Genomic DNA, 18,395 nt, shown 5'->3' with positions numbered 1-18,395 from the left:
GACGAGAATTAGCTAAATTTATTTCATTTTGATTAGGATTATGATTAATAATTATTCTCAGAATAATACACACTGATCAGGAATGTGTATTAAGTTAGGCCATGGTTCCAATAACCTGGATAACATTCAGGATATGTACATGTATATTTCCGGATGTGTTGGGAAACGTGAGCAGTACACTCACCATTTTCTGGCTGGTCCTTGATGTCGCCTTCACTGGGCTGGTTCGGACTTTCAGACTGTCCGGTTTCTGTAGAAAGACACACAAAGAGAGAGAGAGTCAGAAAGTGAGACTTCTGTTTCATGACCATATTAAGATCAAGCACTTGACAGTCTCTTGAAATCTGTGTTTCTGGAATCTCAAGACTTAGATAGTAAACGTCTAGTCCAGAGTAACAAGAGTACCAAGGATGCCTGTGCTGACCGTGCAGTCTGGCTGCCAACCGCACACTGGCCGTGCAGGTGAAACCCTATGCAGATGTGTTTATGCAAGAGGCCACCATGTTGCCGGTTCAATAGAGCTGACTGCTGCCAGCATAGACAGACAGACAACTACACAAGTCGCAAAAATTCTTAGTCTTTCTAGGCGTTAAATGACTGTGTTAAATGTGATTCATTGCAACATAAAAAAAATAATATGGTAAATAAATGAAATATATGAATAAATCAAATTAAAGTGATTTAAAAGCGAATATTAGGACATTAATTTTGATTACATTAATCAATTGACAGACCTAACTGTAAGTTTCAGCTTGCATTCAGACACAAAGGGAAGTTATTGGAAATAAAAAGGTCTGTCTGTACTCTAGCCAATGTCCTTTTGGCACGCGGTTTGGTAGGTCAGACCGACAGTGGGGCCTGGGCTGTGAATTCACACTGAGTGTGCTATTTGCAGCCGAGGCACTTATGGAAATAAGTCTAGAGAGAGAAATCCTTCAGACCTGGGTGTACTGCATAAAAAAGGCCCTATAAATTTGATGGGCTCTGATTTCTCCCAAGAAGTGCTCTTTAACGGTGCCATTAGCTGCGATAGCAATGCTTCGTGCCTAGACAGTAAGGGAACTTTCGCAAAGATTCACCCCGTTCACTTTAACTCTTCTACGACAGCCAAAAACGGCAAAGAAACACCCTTTAGGATGATTTAGACGCTGGGGTGAGTATTGATTTGACACTGGAGATAAAATAGTCGTGCTGGGAGAAATATTACCTATGTCGCGCTGGTGACCACCCAAAACAAAATGGCTGCCAAATCTGAATCATGACTTTTCTCACTTCACTTTTTTGCAAAATATATAATAAAACATCACATTGGAGCACAAATATAACTAAAAGGCTAAATTGCACAAAAATTACTGTACAATTTCAGTTAACGATAAATCATGGAAAAGTAACTTTCGATAAAAAAGAAAAAGCAAAACCCAGACCCTCACCACCACCACCACAAAAAAAAAAAAAAAAAAAAAGAAAGCGAAAAAGTTTGGCCAGCCCCTTCATCTGCTCCTCGACAAAGTAAACAATTTAGGGCCTTGTTTGCATTCAGCTCAGCATTGCTGTCTGCATCAACAGTTTAAAACAAAGGCAATCTGAAGAGTGGGCCGAAACAACGGGGGTAAAAAAAAGAAAAAAAAAGAAAAAACACGCAGCAACACCCCCCGCCCCAGCAACAGCCCAGAGATATGTGAAAGCGCAACGAAGGGGGCCGGGAAACTGGGTGCCGGGTGGGTGAGAGTGTGCGGGGACTTTCACACACTCTCCCAGTTGCCCTCCGTGGACCAAGTGCTCTCTCACACAGCGCCCATTGCTAATTAAATATGCAAATGAGGCGTGAGACCCAGACTCTGTGTGTCACATCTGCATTTACCCCCTGTCGAGGGCCCTCAGAGAGCGAGGGGTGACACAAAAAAACCCCTCCCGCTTGAAATAAACAACAAAAAAAGACACTAAACAACAAACAACTAAATACCATGCACAAACAGGCCCATTCACCAGGCCTAAACCCTCTATACAAGAGCATAACAAGCCACTCTATGGGCCGCCGACTGAAAGACAGAGGAGGGATGGTTCCTGCCTATCTCTAATTTTGTTCTCACACCATCAAAAAGATGGGAACGGCGCTCGGGTGTGGGAGAAGAAAAGCAACCTGGAGTGACTCAGTCAACGCGTTATTCTGCCTCGATACGACAACTGAATTCATTATCGAACAATTAAAAAGGGACGCTGAGGAAAAAAGACGTCGTTTAGCGTCCGATAACAAGCCTGGGCTAATTGAGACGGGCTCAGGTTACTTCACAGTGTTGAACTGATAGGAAAAGCAACCTGGAGTGATTCAGTCAACGTGTTATTCCACCTCGGTCCGACAATGCAATTCATTATCGAACAATCAAAAAGGTAAAAAGACGTTGTTTAGCAGCCTGGGATAATTGAGACGGGCACAGGTTGCTTCACGGTGTCGAACCGATAGGAACGTGGCTGAATTAGTTGGCGAGGTGATTCCCTAATTAGATCATTAGGACCGGCTTGCGGCAGCAGGCAGGTTGGGTAGGAGCGCTATACCCCCTGGCCTGCCTCTGACTCTTCCTCTCCCAGGCCAGGCCGAGGGCTTTAGGGGGGCACGTTCATACACTCACACACACCCCGCCTGGTCTGTTTCATTATGCATGCGCTAAACCATCTGTACTTCTCGCAGGTCCGCTCGTCCCAACCCGCCGCTTTCTCACCAAGTGCTTTGCTGTAATCCAATTGTGTGTTAAAACCCCGCTTTCAAAAGGCCCTTTACACAGTGGGCTCAGGAACACGAAGGCCCATAAAAGGAGGCAGAAACTTAATTTAGAAATACAAACGGGCCTTTCTGGAGTATCAATGGAAGGTGAAGCTCCAGGGATTGGAGCATTGTTTCCACAAGTATCATCCCCCAGATTTTTTTCTTTTGGTCCGCCACAGACATTATGAGATGGTGGGTGCCGAAATTCCTGCATGGTCACACTCGAGACTATCCGGACTATCCGAGGAAGTCAGAGGGAACGATTGCTACAGCAATGCAAACATTTTTTTTTTTTTTGGAGAGCAGCATATTTGGGCCATGATGCACATTACATAAAAATGACTTGAAGGGAAAAAAATATTAAATAATTTCTGGGAACTGTAATGAGTCACAGATGGAGAACATGATGAAACCTGAAATTGTGAGTGACATGAGAAAAAAGGGAGGAAATGCAAGAGAGAAAGAGTAAATCAAATAAGAGTAAATCATAATTTAATGCTTTCTAATGTAAAATTTTACAAAAGTTAATATAAAACAATGTTTGAATATTTGATTAAATGTTCAAAATACTTTTTTGTGAAAAAACACATTTTATCGTCGAACTAAAATTATATTTATTTTGTTTTCACATTTAAAGGAAAATGAACTTAAATGAGAGAATATGAACTAAATTTAAAAGACATTTATGCCAAAAGACAAAAGTTTGGGGTCGTTTTTTTTTTTTTTTTTTTAAATGCTTTTGAATGAAGTCTCTTATGCTTACTAAAGCTGCAATTATTTGGAGATTAAAGAATAAAAAATAAAGTAAAAACAGCAATATTGTGAAATATTATTACAAATTAAAACAATTGTGTTTTGTTTTAATATATTTTAAAATATAATTTATTACTGTGATTGCAAAGCTGAATTTTCAGCATCCTTACTCCAGTCTTTAATGTCACATGATCCTTCAGAAATCATTTTAATATGCTGATTTGCTGCTCAAGAAACATTTCTTATTATTAATGTTGAAAAAAGTTGTGCTGCTTAATATTTTAAGACATTAAAAATGTATTTACTGTCACTTATGATAAATTTAATGCATCCTTGATGAATAAGTTTTAAAAAAAACCTTACTAATCAAATTTTTTGAACGGTGGTCTATATACAGTATGTATACCCACTTCTACACCATTTCATATCAGGACTATAGGGAAGTGGAGAGAGCCATTTGTTTCCGTCGGGCCGCTGCCCATGTGCAGTGTTTGAGTAACCCTGACCTTTCCCCCTGCGCTTTTACGTCACACCGTATTTAATAAGAGGCAGTGTTTAGACAGGACCCTTCTGCTTCTCCTCTATAGATCAGCCCGTTGCTGAGGCCTGCACTGTTTTTCTTCTCTCGTGGAGCGTCGCTTGTTTACACTGCTGTTTTCGGAGGACCGGGAAGCGAGACGGGAGGGGATAGTGTTACAGGCCGTGTTTACAGATACTGTCTGGATTTTGAATAGTAATACTGGTGTGTTTTCTTTCATTCTTCTGTAATTTTTGAGAAATACAGAATGCACTTTTAAGGACAAGGACCAAAGTAGGGAGCCCTAACAGCTTTGATGTGCTTCAGTCAAGCTCATACACCAGAGCAGGATGTGTAAAAATGAGAAGAAACCACTCTGCGGTCGCCCAGCGATGACATTATGGGATCATTGTGGTACAGTAAACCAACTATTGCAACCCAGCAAAAAGCAATAAAACTTCCCGAGTCTCAATTATTCTTTTGTCAGTGTGACTTGAGCAATTCCCCCCTGCAAATATAAAGCTAAACCAGACTATAACAAAAGCTATCAATAAAGGAATGCTATGTTTCCTTACTTGAACTTGTAAATCAGCTCTTGTGCTAATGGTGTAAGACAAGCTGTCTGGATTGCCAAGCTACCGTTACCAAGACACAAAAGCGGGACATTCCAGGCTTATTCGAACCCTTGTTCCCCCTGGACTGGCGGGGGCATTGGGAACAAGATATCGTTATTAGCTAATGCAGGATACGGACGGTGTGTAATAAAAATCTAGCATAGAAAAGTCAATAGCTCTGTTACAAAACTTAGCTAGGTGTCTTGCTGTCTACAAAGGGTAACATCCTAACTCAAATGTAACCTTGTTAATGACTGATGTGGAAAGTTCATGAGTGCACACTTTGTAAATAGCAACTGTGCTGTTAGCTTGCTGCTAAGCTAACAATGTGGTACTCTTACAACCATAAAAATACACAACACGCAAATATACGGAGTAAAATTAAAAAAAAAAAAAAAATTATATAATGTTACGTTAACTCTAGTTATTTTCGTCAAACTTTAGCAAGTTTCTAAGCTAACAAAAGAAGATTATTGATTCTGTTAATTAATATAATCCACCATGCACTTTTTTGCTTCTGAAAAACAAAAACTGTGTAGAAAACAATGATGAATCATATGCAACTTTTATTTTCTGCAGTTATTTTAGCCAAAGTTTGTGTAGTATCAAGTTGATGCGTAATGACTAGTGGGTAAATTTCCCTCTTCACTTCCTGTGATATATCGATGTGCACCTGTTCTCTATGCTGTCTGCAGTGCCCTTCGGACCAAACATATATGCTTCCTAGACTACGCAGGGCACTGGAACATAACCTTAGTCTCTCCATCCCTCCCTCTCTGGCTGGTCGAAATGTTTCAGAGGGAGAGAAGGAAAAAGTGGACCATCCTCAATGCTAGTAGCTCCTCTATGGGAAAAGATGTATTCCCCTGGCCTGTAGGCAAACCCTTTCTTTCTTCCAGAGCACTGTGCTTCTCGACTCCCCTGATATGAACTACAGTTTCTAGGAAAAGGCAGGAAAGGCAAGCAGAGGAGGAGGAGGAGGAGGAGAAAAAGTTCTTGGCCTTTTCCCAGGAAGGGAGAGAGAGAATCAGAATCCCAGAATTCCCCTGGGATATGGTGAAATATACAGCCCTGGGGCCACTTTCAATTTACCCTGTGCAGTTCTCTTTCACTCTCTCCCTCTCTAAATAGCTGGGCTGTGAGAGAGAAGTCGAAGCTGTCAGGGATCTAATGTGTACCGCGACCTCCTGTAGCCCTGATGTGGAGAAATAGAAAGATCGCGAGTGGGTCAAGTGTCTGTGTGAGCACGGATTCCTCAAAGGGAGTATGAGGAGAGGGGAATATCCGCAACACCAAACAAGAAAAGAACAAAAATCAAACTGAAATACATTAGACTTCAACAGTGAGACTGAATTTAAAATACCAGAATGTAGTGATTAGGCAAAAATTAGACCTTTGGAAACAGCCAGGCCAAAATTACTTCAAACAAAAAGCTGTTGCGATGCCTACTTCCGCAAGCTGCAGACACATCCTGTCTTTGTCTTCAGAGCGTCTCTTGCTTGTCCTAGTGGAACACACAAGGTGGCACAGGTAGAAGAGTTTGTCCTTGTTCTGACAGTGGAGATCTTTCAACAAATATAGTCTAAAAAAAAAAAATAAATGAACCGGGCTCTCCATGTGGCCCCTGGGGTCCAGGAGAACAACACAATAGGTAGTTTGGGCATTGTTATCCTTGTTTCTGAGCCTATGTGCACTGTAAGGAGAGAAGAATGCCTGTGTTTGACCTCTGTCAGGCCTGATTTCCTGCTGAAGACGAGTTGTGTCTGAGGACACGGTTCTGAATCGGAAAAAAGTGTTGTCAGTTTGATTGTCATTTGCCAGAGATCTAATCTCAGTGAGTACCGTGAGACCGTCCTTTTGTGGCACGGGAGTCTATGTGTGTACGTACGTGCATGCAGTAATTCATCGCTCTCCAAGAGTCCAGCTGACAGGCTCCAGCTGCAGACGGCAAGGAGACGTGCGACATACATGCAGAGTGTTCATTGCTGTCAGGATCGTGGACACACCTGTCTCTACAACAACTACCGTCTGTAGCCAGGTAGTCCATCTCCAAATGACATGGAGGTGTCAATGCTTGCTACAGTCATTACTCAGACAGGGAGTGTAGTTCCCCAAGACTACACAACCATTTCCCAATACAAAGGAGTTATACAAACAGGTTTCCAGAGTCACAAAAAGCAAACTCTACTATAGAAAGGTGCCATATTAAATTTAATAAACCCAATTAATGATACCATGAAATGGTTAGGGGGCACCATTTTGATGTACTTCCCATTAAACAGGAAGACGGGGCAGGCCATATCAAAAGGTTTTCAAAAATAGCCTTTATTTTACATTACTGTCCAACACAACAACACCTGACAGCTTGTGCCAAGGAGAAACGCAATGATAAACAATGCTTTGCTACTTGCTAATTTAGAGGGAGAGGATGTTCTCATTTTAGAGAGAAATTGATTGGCCAAAATTTGTATAGTGCAAGATAATTCATCAGTATTTTGGTCTATTGTTGGTCCAGAAGAAAAAGACTAAATGTTTAATTCTTACAGGACTAGCATATAGATAGCATCAAAGCTACCAGGCATGGGCTAAAAGCCACAAAATTGGTTCCTAAACTTTAATACAGATTTTCTTGTATTTATTGGGCCACAAACTGTCAACTTTACCCATAAATACAACCCTAAGTAAATCCACAGAGCATCAATAAATGGCGGGCGACATTTTCACCGTTCATGGCACAGGAGGGTGTGCTTGGCTGGCCACCGATACCAACTACAACGCTGTGGGCAGAGAAGCCTCGTCTTAAACCCCCCTCTTCCCTTCTCCCTCAGAATGAGTGAAAATAGAAAGTCTCCATGATCTTGGCAGTAGGACGTTTGGAGAAAAAAAGATGGGGTGATTCAATTTGGCAGCCAACTTTTTCACTCTCTCTCTCTTTGGTTGTCTTCCTCTCTCTCCCTATTTGCTTGCTCTCTTCCTTGGAGAGTGGCTGGCCAAAGCCCATGTTTGGAACAGACTGGAAGACACTTGCCAAGGCTGAAGCGTACGCCACCAGGGATGCACAACCCAGCCCGCAACTTCCCCTGCAATGCACTTCTCTCCAGCCGCTTCTCACTAAGGGAAACCCCCCTGGAAGCTTGGCCGCTAGAAAAAGTGGCCACCCAGAACTCCACACATCAAAACAAACAAAACAAAAATCAAAACATTCACAAAAAAACTAACCAGAGGTCTGAGTCATGATTAAGAGTTTATCATTTTATAAAAAATAAAAAAAAATTAATAATTAAACCATATATATATATATATAAATTATATTGTATAATATTATAATTAACTGCATACTTTAATTATTATATTCATCATGTTATATTTCTTGTCTATAATGAGGATACAGAACTAAAACAACCAGCCTACATAAAATAAAGACAAATCATGTAATTTTCCAAGAAATACATTCCTTATTGATTTTTCATTTTATATTGATTTGATTTAATTCATCCGATGAATAAAAATGATAAAAACTAATTTCAAAATGTAGCTGGTCAATACTTCTGGTGCTACAATGTTCTTGTGCACTTTCTAAATTTCATGTAAATCACTCGTGTCCATAATTCACATACAGTAAGTGTTGCATAAACAATCTCCCCACAGCCCACAAACAAGGCACTACGTTCAAAGCTTTGACACAAGCTCTATATTGTCTAGACATCCGAAGCGGAGTCATTTTTATTTATGCTGCGCAATTGTGCCGTGAATTAGAATTCAAAAGCAATCGTTTCGAGAGGCTGGGGAAGTAAAAGCCTTTGGACAAATGCTCAGTTGTGAACGGCGACTCAGTCCAAGTCCCTGGCGTATACCCGAAGCATTCATGGAGATACCAGCCAAAGCTCTAGGTTGTCATTTCAACACTTCCAGCCCTTAAACTAACAGTAAAATTGGTAGAAGAATAGGGAGGGCGTGAAAAACAGATATGTGTTGCCGTCTACAAACAAAACGATCGTGTGCTGTCTCAATCATGGCTGAAGGAAGAGAAACCGTTACAGCGTCCAACTCACGTCAAGACAGACAGGCAAATGAGAACTGACAATTTCATGTAGGATGTTGAATTTCATTTTTCACCCTACGTGTGGAAACATAATGCCATCACGCTCTTCTCCCACTCCATCGCTCCTCCCCTCCGCCTCCATTTTGTGCCGATCAGTCTGCCACCATTTTAAGACAGTCGCTTCTCAACAGGAACCCAAAACGAAACAATCAGGCCCGTCAGGTGAGAAACTCATTGTCTGTTTGCCACAACTGTTCTTCAGACTATTCAAACACAATAGTTCTAATAATTAAAAATGCAATCGCGTATGTAAACAAAAGGAAGGGAAAACGTGCCAAAATCCCCATTTAAAAGCAACTCGTTGGCGCTCTTCATCGTCCTTTTTTTTCCCTCCGCCACACAAGCTTATCCCAACCATAGCTGCTAAATCGTCCTGCCAGGCACAGCAATACTGAGAGAATCACGTTAGCTGCTCCTATTGTTGGATGACACAGAAAACACCGTTGCCAAGAAGTTTACTGCCAAGTTCAACAACATCCTGATTTGAAAAAAAGGAGGGAAAAAAGACAAAAGTCCGATCCCACACACGCAGGCGCGTATAACCATTACTTTTGGGAGATTCATTAATAACACAGAGATGCAGATGTTACCATTTATCTCTAATACACCCTCACTCCTCTTAATACTTTACACCCTGGCAGCCATCTTAAAAGCTCTGGCAACCATTTTAAAAGTGCCCTCTCTTTATTTGAGCGCTTGCCATTCCCCCTTGCCACCCTTTGCCGAACAATAGGCTACTCAGGATTTAGTAACCACGTCGGCCAAATCTACAGTTTGCCATTTTTATGGCGAACAAACTATGACATGGGAAAAATTGAGATGAAAAAAAGAAATAATCAGAGAGACAATGCCTAAATTAGCATTTTGCTGTTCTACCAACAGTGAAACTGAATGAATACAAGGTCAAAATTTCATATTGTGCTTTATAACACAATCTGTGCGAAAATTTGTGAAACAGAATCATTTGCATGCATGTAAAAAGAGTATGTTCTCAAAATTATGTCTGGATTTGAGGGTAAAATAATTAATTGTTTATTGAAAATTTACAATTTGGTCATTGTTAGAACAATTCTTCGATTAAACAAATTTTATAATAATTTTTTTTAATAAATAATAGTATTGGTCAGCATAAGAGTATTTATTTTCAATTTTTCCACCCACAGTTTATTAAAAAAATAAATAAAAATAAATCTCTCATTCTAGTTAATCCCAAAAATTAAGCCTAACTATTGAATGGTGCCAAAATGTGTCTTTTGAAGACTTCATCCTGAAACAGCAGGATGAAAAGTGGTCTGCATAAAGGAGGAATTTTTCCACAGTTCACATTACAAGGCACTGCTGGACAGTAAATGTTTGCTTGACTGCCATAAGACAGAATTCACAACACAAGCTATATAACGTTTCATATTACAGCCTGTTTTACAGCAATGCAAGCGGCTGATACTGCAGTGGTGTATGCATGTGTGTGCATGGACCTCTGCCCAGACCTGGAGGCCTGAGTCTCATTTATAATGCCTGTTGTTCTGTTAAGATGCTCAAGGAATCACTCACCCACGGCAATTCCAGCAGCGACGGTGGATCAATTAACGAAAGCATGATTAACATTACAGGAGAGCACCGTGGAATAATGGACGTCTCTGGAAAGTGGATTAGGTCGAGAGGAACCTTGACGTGCGGCCGAGATATTGCGCCAGTGAAGGACGCCATCAGCAGCGGCATGACATAAGCCAGACCGAAATAGTTTGGGAATGCAATTGATGAATTGCCATATTGATTCAGTTCTGCCTCACTTACCATAATTATAGCGCTGTAATGGATAGCATTACTGCTGCCACTTTTTGTTTTATCCTTTCTTTTCCTTTTTCATCAACTCTCCACTTCTGAACTTGTTTGGAAACGAACTGTACATGCGGTTATGTGCTCTGATCGAAAAGCCAGAGATGTGAATGACATACTTCTGAAGCCCTGAACCTGTCAAAATTGACTCTTAACTGGAAGCCCTGCATAATTACACTGATTTTGGGGTCATCTGAACCTGATTGCACAAGTTTCTAGGGGAAAATTTACATGAAACATGCTCTTGCTTTCAAAAACATCTACACTAAGCGCAACAGAAGCAAACCTATTGTAGGAATCTCAGTATGATTTTAAAAGTTGGACTATTTTTAAGCTAAAAACAACACTACTGATTATAAGCAGCGATTTATGTTTCTGCCGGTGGGTATCCACACTACACTATAACGCAATGAGAAAAGGCATGTGCAAATACAGTACCAACCAAATATAAACATTATTATTCACCACTGTTTCCATGAGCAAATGATAACTGAGCTCATTATAACATTCTCATTACTCAGTATTATATTTGGTGTTAGTTTTTTCGAGTACGTTTTTTTCCGTTCGATGGTGCGTTTGATGAATTCATTACACAAAAGTTATTTGTGTCTCACGAAGAGAAACGCAGGGACTGCATGATCATTGGTTTACTAAATAAAATAGGGCTAAAAATACCTATATACAATAAGCACTTAACAAATAACTATTAAATAATATAATAATTAACTAGAGAACTGGCTGACTAAAATCAGCTTGAAAATGGTGTCTCATGAAACAAAGATTAGGCTAATCTGTAATTTCTTGACAAGTTATTTCATAACTCAGTCATGGAAGTCTGGTGGCTGAAATCTTCTGGCAACATTAAATAATTAAAGATAATTCTAGAGAAAAAGCATGTTGAGATTCGTGACAGGACAAAGTTTGAGCGTGCCCTGTGCGAGAGTCAAAGAAATCTGCGTTCTATCAGAGAGATTTGTGCTCGTGAATTACATGGATGCGCTCACGTTACAATAATACGCTCGACATTTGTCAATAAAATAACGCCATAGAAACTGCTTCAAATGAACTATAAAAATGAAAAGAAAGCCGTGTCTGAAAGCTGCAATCGATTTTTATTGGTTAAAATGAAAGAAGAATATCTCGTCTGTTTTTCCGTGGGTGCTCGACCATTATATACATCTATATACCTCTATATGTACAGATATAAAATAACAAATGTTATCAAATTTGTATAAAAAAAAATAAATAACAAAATAATATATATATATATATATATATATATATTTAAAAATGATAAATGATAAATTTCAAAGGTTTGTATAAATATTCTATAATATATTTATTTAAAATATCAACTAGTCGACCATCATAGCCCATCCCTACTACCTTCACGGTTTCTCCATGTCACTTTTGTACCGTGACCTTCTGCGGCACGCTGCCTTGCAGGGTCGCTCTGATCTGATGAAGAATGCCAGCATGGGGAGCCAATGTCAGTCCCACATAGACACAAAGTGCCGACTCATAGCAGGAGAGTGGAGACCGCCTCCCCCCTCTCTCTGCGTCTCAGTCATTGATAACTAGAAAATGTTACCAGAGAAAGGTTACTATGAGCCACACAATGGGCTTCTTGTATTGTTGCAACCCCCTGGGTCGAGGAGAGAGGGAGAGAGGGGAGTCCTGGCATGTCTCCTTTTAGAAGGCTCTGTTACATACTGAGTCAAGCCTTTATAGTGCTAGTACGATCATGTAGAGATGTTTTGCAATTTTGTTTCCATGTGTTATGTCAAACTATACTTTATGAAATAGTGAAACATAATAAAATTAAATTGGAAAGTGAAAACATTCCTGATTGTAAGCTAAACTTGAACAGTCATTTTTTGACTGAATATATAAACTTTTTTTTTTTTTTGGTGGAAAGAAATACCAAATTATTTTCAAAAAACCCCAATGCTACAGGTACTAGTCAGCTAAGGGAAAAAGCGAGAGAAGAAGCGTATGGTAAGGGTGGTGTGGAGAGATCGATGGGGCCGTTAGGGACCGCCGTCTCTCAGGTTACTGTGTGTGTTGCCCACGAGCCCGTCTGGAGCTCTGCCCCGACCACACACACTTCCCAATAGCTCAGATCCTACAGTGCTCACTAGTGTTAATTTCATTAACGAAATGTATATCGAAAAATGTTCGTTGATGACTGTTTTTTCCATGACTAAGACAAGAAAAATAAAAACTGTACCAAAATCTCTCTTTGTTTTTGTCGAAAAACTGTTTTTAACGAGCTTTCATTCTTGTGGTTGTCAGATGTCAAGATTTTAAATCCCCCAATCAGAGCTTTTCTGTTAAAAGGATACATTTTCTGCCCGGTGTTTTACCTAATATTTGCAATCTGGGAACCATGCTCTCTCTACACTGCGAAAGTGCCGCCAATGATCTGAAAACAACGACAACAACAAGTAAGCTGGAGTCTCAAATCTCCATTTGAGACATTCTGCTTACATGGAAGTGTCATTCGGTCAGTCTGTTCCTTCACGAGCTGCCTGAATTGTTTACGGTGACTAAATCTGCCATCGTACCTTCTCAGCGATGAACTGTAATAAATCTAAACATATATCTCGACTATATTGTGGCTGCAGAGTAAATGAAGTGTTCATTTGCAAAAACCAATAAACGCGACTTTTAAAAAAAAATTAATTGACTGCTGTGTGTTATTCTCCACATATTGCACGTTCTGAACCCTAAATACGTTTTGTCAGAAAAGCCAGTATTGCCCACTGTCAAGGCATCGCGAGTTCAAGTTTTACAGCAGAAACCGACAAGTGCCCTTGTTGTTTGTGTACAGAAACTGATAAGTCCGTTTTAGCGAATCAGCGCACAGTATTCAGGTCAGGTGACAAGGTTGCTAGTCATTTCAAAAAGATGTGCTAGTTGAGGGGAGTTTCATCAAAGCTGACTAAAAGTGATCGAGGATTTATAATTTCTACTCCTGCAAGTCCTTGTGTTGTTTGTGTGTGCGCGCATGCGTGTGTGTGTGTGTGTGTATGTGTGTGCTGATCTGTTAGTGTGTGCATGCGTTTGTGTGCACACATGTGTTTGAGTGTGGTTTAAATGCAATTACAAAGCAATTACTTGGTTTGCTTTAACTGAAATGTGGAGTTATCTGCTTTTGCCAAAAAAATGACTGTTGGAGTTATCTGCTTTTGCTAAGAAACAAACTTTTAATATGTATAAAAAACATACTTTCAATGAACTTTAATTTTGTAAGTTACCTGTATTTTTTGGAGTTATTACTCAATCAATACAACCCAACTGCAGTTTGATTGATATTACTCGGAATGCACAATAAAAAAACATGATTTGTGAGAATTAATAAAAACGGAGTTATCCGTTTTTGCAAATGAACTCTTCAAATGCACAATACTTTTTTCCTTTTTCTTTTTTTTGCTGTTGTTTTAATAGAAAACATTAATGTAATTTGGAATTATTGGAATTACTATTAGGAATTTCACCAGTTTTTGTTTAAAAAATACTTTTTGAGCAAAGTATTTGTGATTATCAGTTTAACCGTTATACAGCATGACGTTTTCACTGACAAAAATTTTCAGACATTTAGTCGACTAAAACTTGACTGAACAAAAACAGGACAAAGTTGACTAAATGTGATAAAAACTAAAAAGTACTTGGGGACTGACACAGGACTAAGACTAAGGCTGAATTTAAAAATAGCTGACAAAATTAACACTAGTGCCCACTCTGAAGTAGTAAAACAGCATTACATTTTACTCTATTTATATGTAGACTGAAACCAAAAATTATCATTATTAGTTGTTATTGTTTATATTATATGTTTATGATTTTAAAAATTATTTAAAAAGTTTACTAAATGCATAAACCTCAAGTGATTTGCAAACATCTATAGTCTATCCAAACATTACCAATTAGCATAATTTAAAAAATATTATTAATAATAATTTAAATATTTAGTATTATTATTTGTAGTAATAATACAAATAATAATAATAATAATAATAATAATAATTATTATTATTATTATATTTTCATTTATTTTTATTTTTTTAAATAAAAAATTATAATGTTTACTGAATGATTAGACCAAAACATTCTACGCCTAAAAATATCTAGTAATAAAACAATAGTAACAGTAATTGGATTGTAAATGTCATAGTGACTGAATGAACTTGCAGATCTACAGACGTGTGTGTATTGGCTGGTTATGCTTGTTGAGCTGTGGACAATGTCAGCCCAGCCCATCGACCAACGTATCGATCTCCGCTGGGGGAAATTGAGACGGAATTTGCAGTAGTGCAGCTAGGATTTCTGGGCAACGCTCGCTGCACACTGCTCTTTTTTTCTTTCTCCCCGGATTTTTACATGCTTTCTGGGACTCCCTCTTTTTTGACTGTGTTTTTTTCTCAGTATATCTGAAAGATTCACTGGCCGATTCAGATGCATTACTCTGATAATGTACTGTATCTCCAGCAAAAATACCATGTCTTAAAGTGATCATTCACCGCAAAATGATTCAAAATCAACCTTTGTGATGCTCCAACCACAAATTCCTTTCTTTCTTTAGTTGAAAACAAAAGGAGACGCTTTTAAGACAGTTTGAGTGTCTCTGTTTAAAGCAATGAATTACTTGGAATATAGCAAACAAGTTGTTTGAACCATTTTTTTGTAATTTTGGAGGATTATACATGACCATACATGCTCTGAACAATAATGACAAAATTTTCATGTTTGGTGCACATTTTAAGAGTAACGCTGCAGTGCAAAACGGTGAATAAATGCGTGCGTATGTAAGCAGACTCCCAGACCCTGTATAAGGCCACTTTTAGAGCTGTCAAATATCACAACCTGAATTCATGACTAGATCCGACTTCAGCACCCTGTCACCCGTATGGATTACACCCCACGGACCAGGTTGCAACACAGCAGAGGCAACATCTCAATGTCAGGCCTGTTTCTTTACAGTCTTTCCTTCTTTTCCTCCCTTTCTTTTGCTCCCTCTCCCCTTTTACCAGAATATCCTCAGTTGGCCTTTGGACAGTGTCTCTGGAGGGAGGCAATGCATCAGGCTATTTATCACCCAGCAGTTCCCGCAGTAATCAATTAGTCTTTCAGTGGGCGTACCTGGCCCCTCCGGCCTGGCACTACCTGTTACAAGCCTGCCTTCCTGGAATCGCAGGGCCTGAACTTCTCTCTTGTTTCTCTTTCTCCCTCCTTTCCTCTTCACTATCGCACAGTCGGCACACTGAGCGAGTGCTTGGGGTAAAATGGATCTGTTATCAGCAGATGGTAGGGTCAACGGAGGACCAACATAACCATACATGAATGATAGTTCAAATCAAGTGATTTGTTGAGGAGAGGTGTGCCATTACTTGTCTAAATGATTATACTTGCATTTATTTGCAATGTGGATGATAAAAATGGGCAAAAAAAAAAAAAAACCCTTTAGACTTATAACGAAGGAAGGTCAAGAGCCATTTCAAGAGACCAGAACATCGAAGAGACTTTGGCTGGTAAGCAGGCACTAAGCAAAGAGTGTTATTATTGTAAACAAAAACTAAAACAATAACAAAACGAAACTCAAAAAAAAAACAAAAAAAAAAACAAAAAAATATTTTTGTTGCCTGAAAAAAAAAAAAAAAAAAAAAAAAAAACTAACACAATTGGGAAAAAGTGACTAAACACTTTTAAAACATATCTGCATTAAATATAAAAATGCCACTGGACTGCCACTAAACTAGAAAACTCTGCAAAAAAAAAAAAAAAAAAAAAAAATTATATATATATATATATATATATTAGTGCTGTTAAAATTAGCGCGTTAACACATGCAATTAATTTTTTCAGCTTAAATTTTTTAACGCAATTAACGCAGCATCCATTTTTCCCGTCATAATTTGGCTAGCGTTACATTATATGATCACGCTCTTATTTACACAAATGCTTTTAAACCACTGAAGCGCCACAAGACAAACGAGAACGCGCTCATATGCTTGAACAAACAATAGCACATAATTATGATATAATGCCCATTTTGTTGAGTATCCTCATAAGAGCAGTCTTAAATGAGTTAAATAACGTCTTAAATTAACTTAAAGAGTTGTGAGAAAATGAGATCCGTGTCATGTTCTGCAGCGGCAGGTCTTAAAGTCACAGCAGCCTAATAAACCAGTTGCTGTGATGTCTGTCATTAATGTTAATCAAAGAACAAAGGTAATAGAGAAAATTGTAGCTTTAATAAGGATTAATCTATATTTCATTTATAATTTATGCAGTGAAGTGATAACTTTATTCAATTTCTGTACATTTCCTACCTGTTAGACAGGTATGAATGCCACGGGTAAATATGACATTTATTATAACGGGTTTATGTGAAGAATATTTTAAATTCACTTAAATTAAAAGTTATTTTTTAAAAGCCTAATAAATTCTGAAATTGATAGCTCTTAGTTATACTGTAATGTTAAATGTTTATAATTAATTAAAAAAAATAATAATAATTTCATAGAGACATCAGTACCAGTATTAGTATCATTGATACTGGCCTTCATTCATAAAAAGATGGCATTAAACAAATATTTAAAATATACTGTCTTTAAGTTGTTTCTACATTCATTTGGAGACTAACTGAAATTATTACAATATAAAAACAATAAAAACTCGATTAATTACAGAAAAAATGTCAGAGAAATTAGTTAATTTTTTTTAATCGATTGACAGCACTAATTATTTATATATATATATATATATGAACTATAACCCTCCTAGCAACCACAGAGCCATGCACCCACTCAGAAAACCTTAGCAACCACATAGCAACGCCCTGACAAGCACCAACTCACATTTTCTTAATTTGTGGCACATTCTGTAATGTAATTTCCTTTTCACACGTTCATTTTGTGTGGGAACCAACTGTTTGTGACCCTTCTCAGATGTGTATGTAATGGAGTCTGAAACGAAACTGGTTTTAATTCTGGATTTACTAACATAAACTAAAATACCACCTAATCCCATTTCCTCTTGCTATCGATTCGGCGCGTACATAATTTCAAAGTGCGCTTCGGTAATTGCAAACGAGCATTTACATAAATCTGTCGGCGCTGACTAAATGTTTGGTGAATAAACGACACAAGTGCACACTCATTGATATTCAAGCGCAGACAAACAGAACAAAGGCAGAAGCGGGCAGCAGAGCCAGTGTTTGCGGCCCTCGAGTGCCACTCGGAATCACTGGTTCCCAGGGTTGTCAGGGAGCCCATGCCAAGGCTGCGGGCACGGGGGAAGGAGGGGTGCATGCGAGCACAGGCAGCGCAAAAACAATATAAAATCGCATCGAGTGAGGTGATGTTGAGAAAATATACCACGTCGCCAAGAAAGATCCACCCCACCCCCAAAATGTGCACCAAAACAGCACCAAGTCACACAAAGACAAGTGTATGTGTGTGTTTGGGGGTGGGGAGGGTACTGAAAGGGGGCACTGTTTACTGTCTGGTCTCCCCCAGCACCGCACAGCCTGTCTCACTTCAAACAAAGCTACTGGCAAGGGAGCGGCAGCAGCCCCTGTTTCCAGGGCCACTGGAGTTTCAAAGAAGTGAAAGAGGGCAGCAGTCTGGAGGCTACAGGGCCCAGGCTGGCATACTTGGCTAGCGTCGTGGCCAGGTGGTCTGGGCACATTGGCAAGACACTGGCACGCCGCCCTATGCAGATGGCTCCCGTCGCCGCCTTTTTAGGTGTCGATCTCTCTCTCTCTCTCAGTCTCCCTTTCTTTCTCATAATACGCGCACACGCAAAGTC

The 18,395-nt window shown here is 39.1% G+C and overlaps 1 protein-coding gene across 10 annotated transcripts in view; it reads right to left on the bottom strand.

The window, feature by feature from the left end:
* Positions 1–18,395, bottom strand: part of nfia (nuclear factor I/A) — a 167,556-nt gene that overhangs the window by 55,380 nt on the left and 93,781 nt on the right. For all 10 annotated transcript variants that reach the window (XM_051908655.1, XM_051908654.1, XM_051908656.1 and 7 more), the window contains exon 3: positions 185–250. In XM_051908655.1, coding sequence (XP_051764615.1) covers positions 185–250 — 66 coding nt within the window. The remainder of the gene's footprint in view (positions 1–184; positions 251–18,395) is intronic.

The sequence above is a fragment of the Ctenopharyngodon idella genome, chromosome 10, assembly GCF_019924925.1.
Source record: "Ctenopharyngodon idella isolate HZGC_01 chromosome 10, HZGC01, whole genome shotgun sequence".
NCBI classification, from domain to species: domain Eukaryota; kingdom Metazoa; phylum Chordata; class Actinopteri; order Cypriniformes; family Xenocyprididae; genus Ctenopharyngodon; species Ctenopharyngodon idella.
This window is presented reverse-complemented; position numbering and strand designations above follow the sequence as displayed.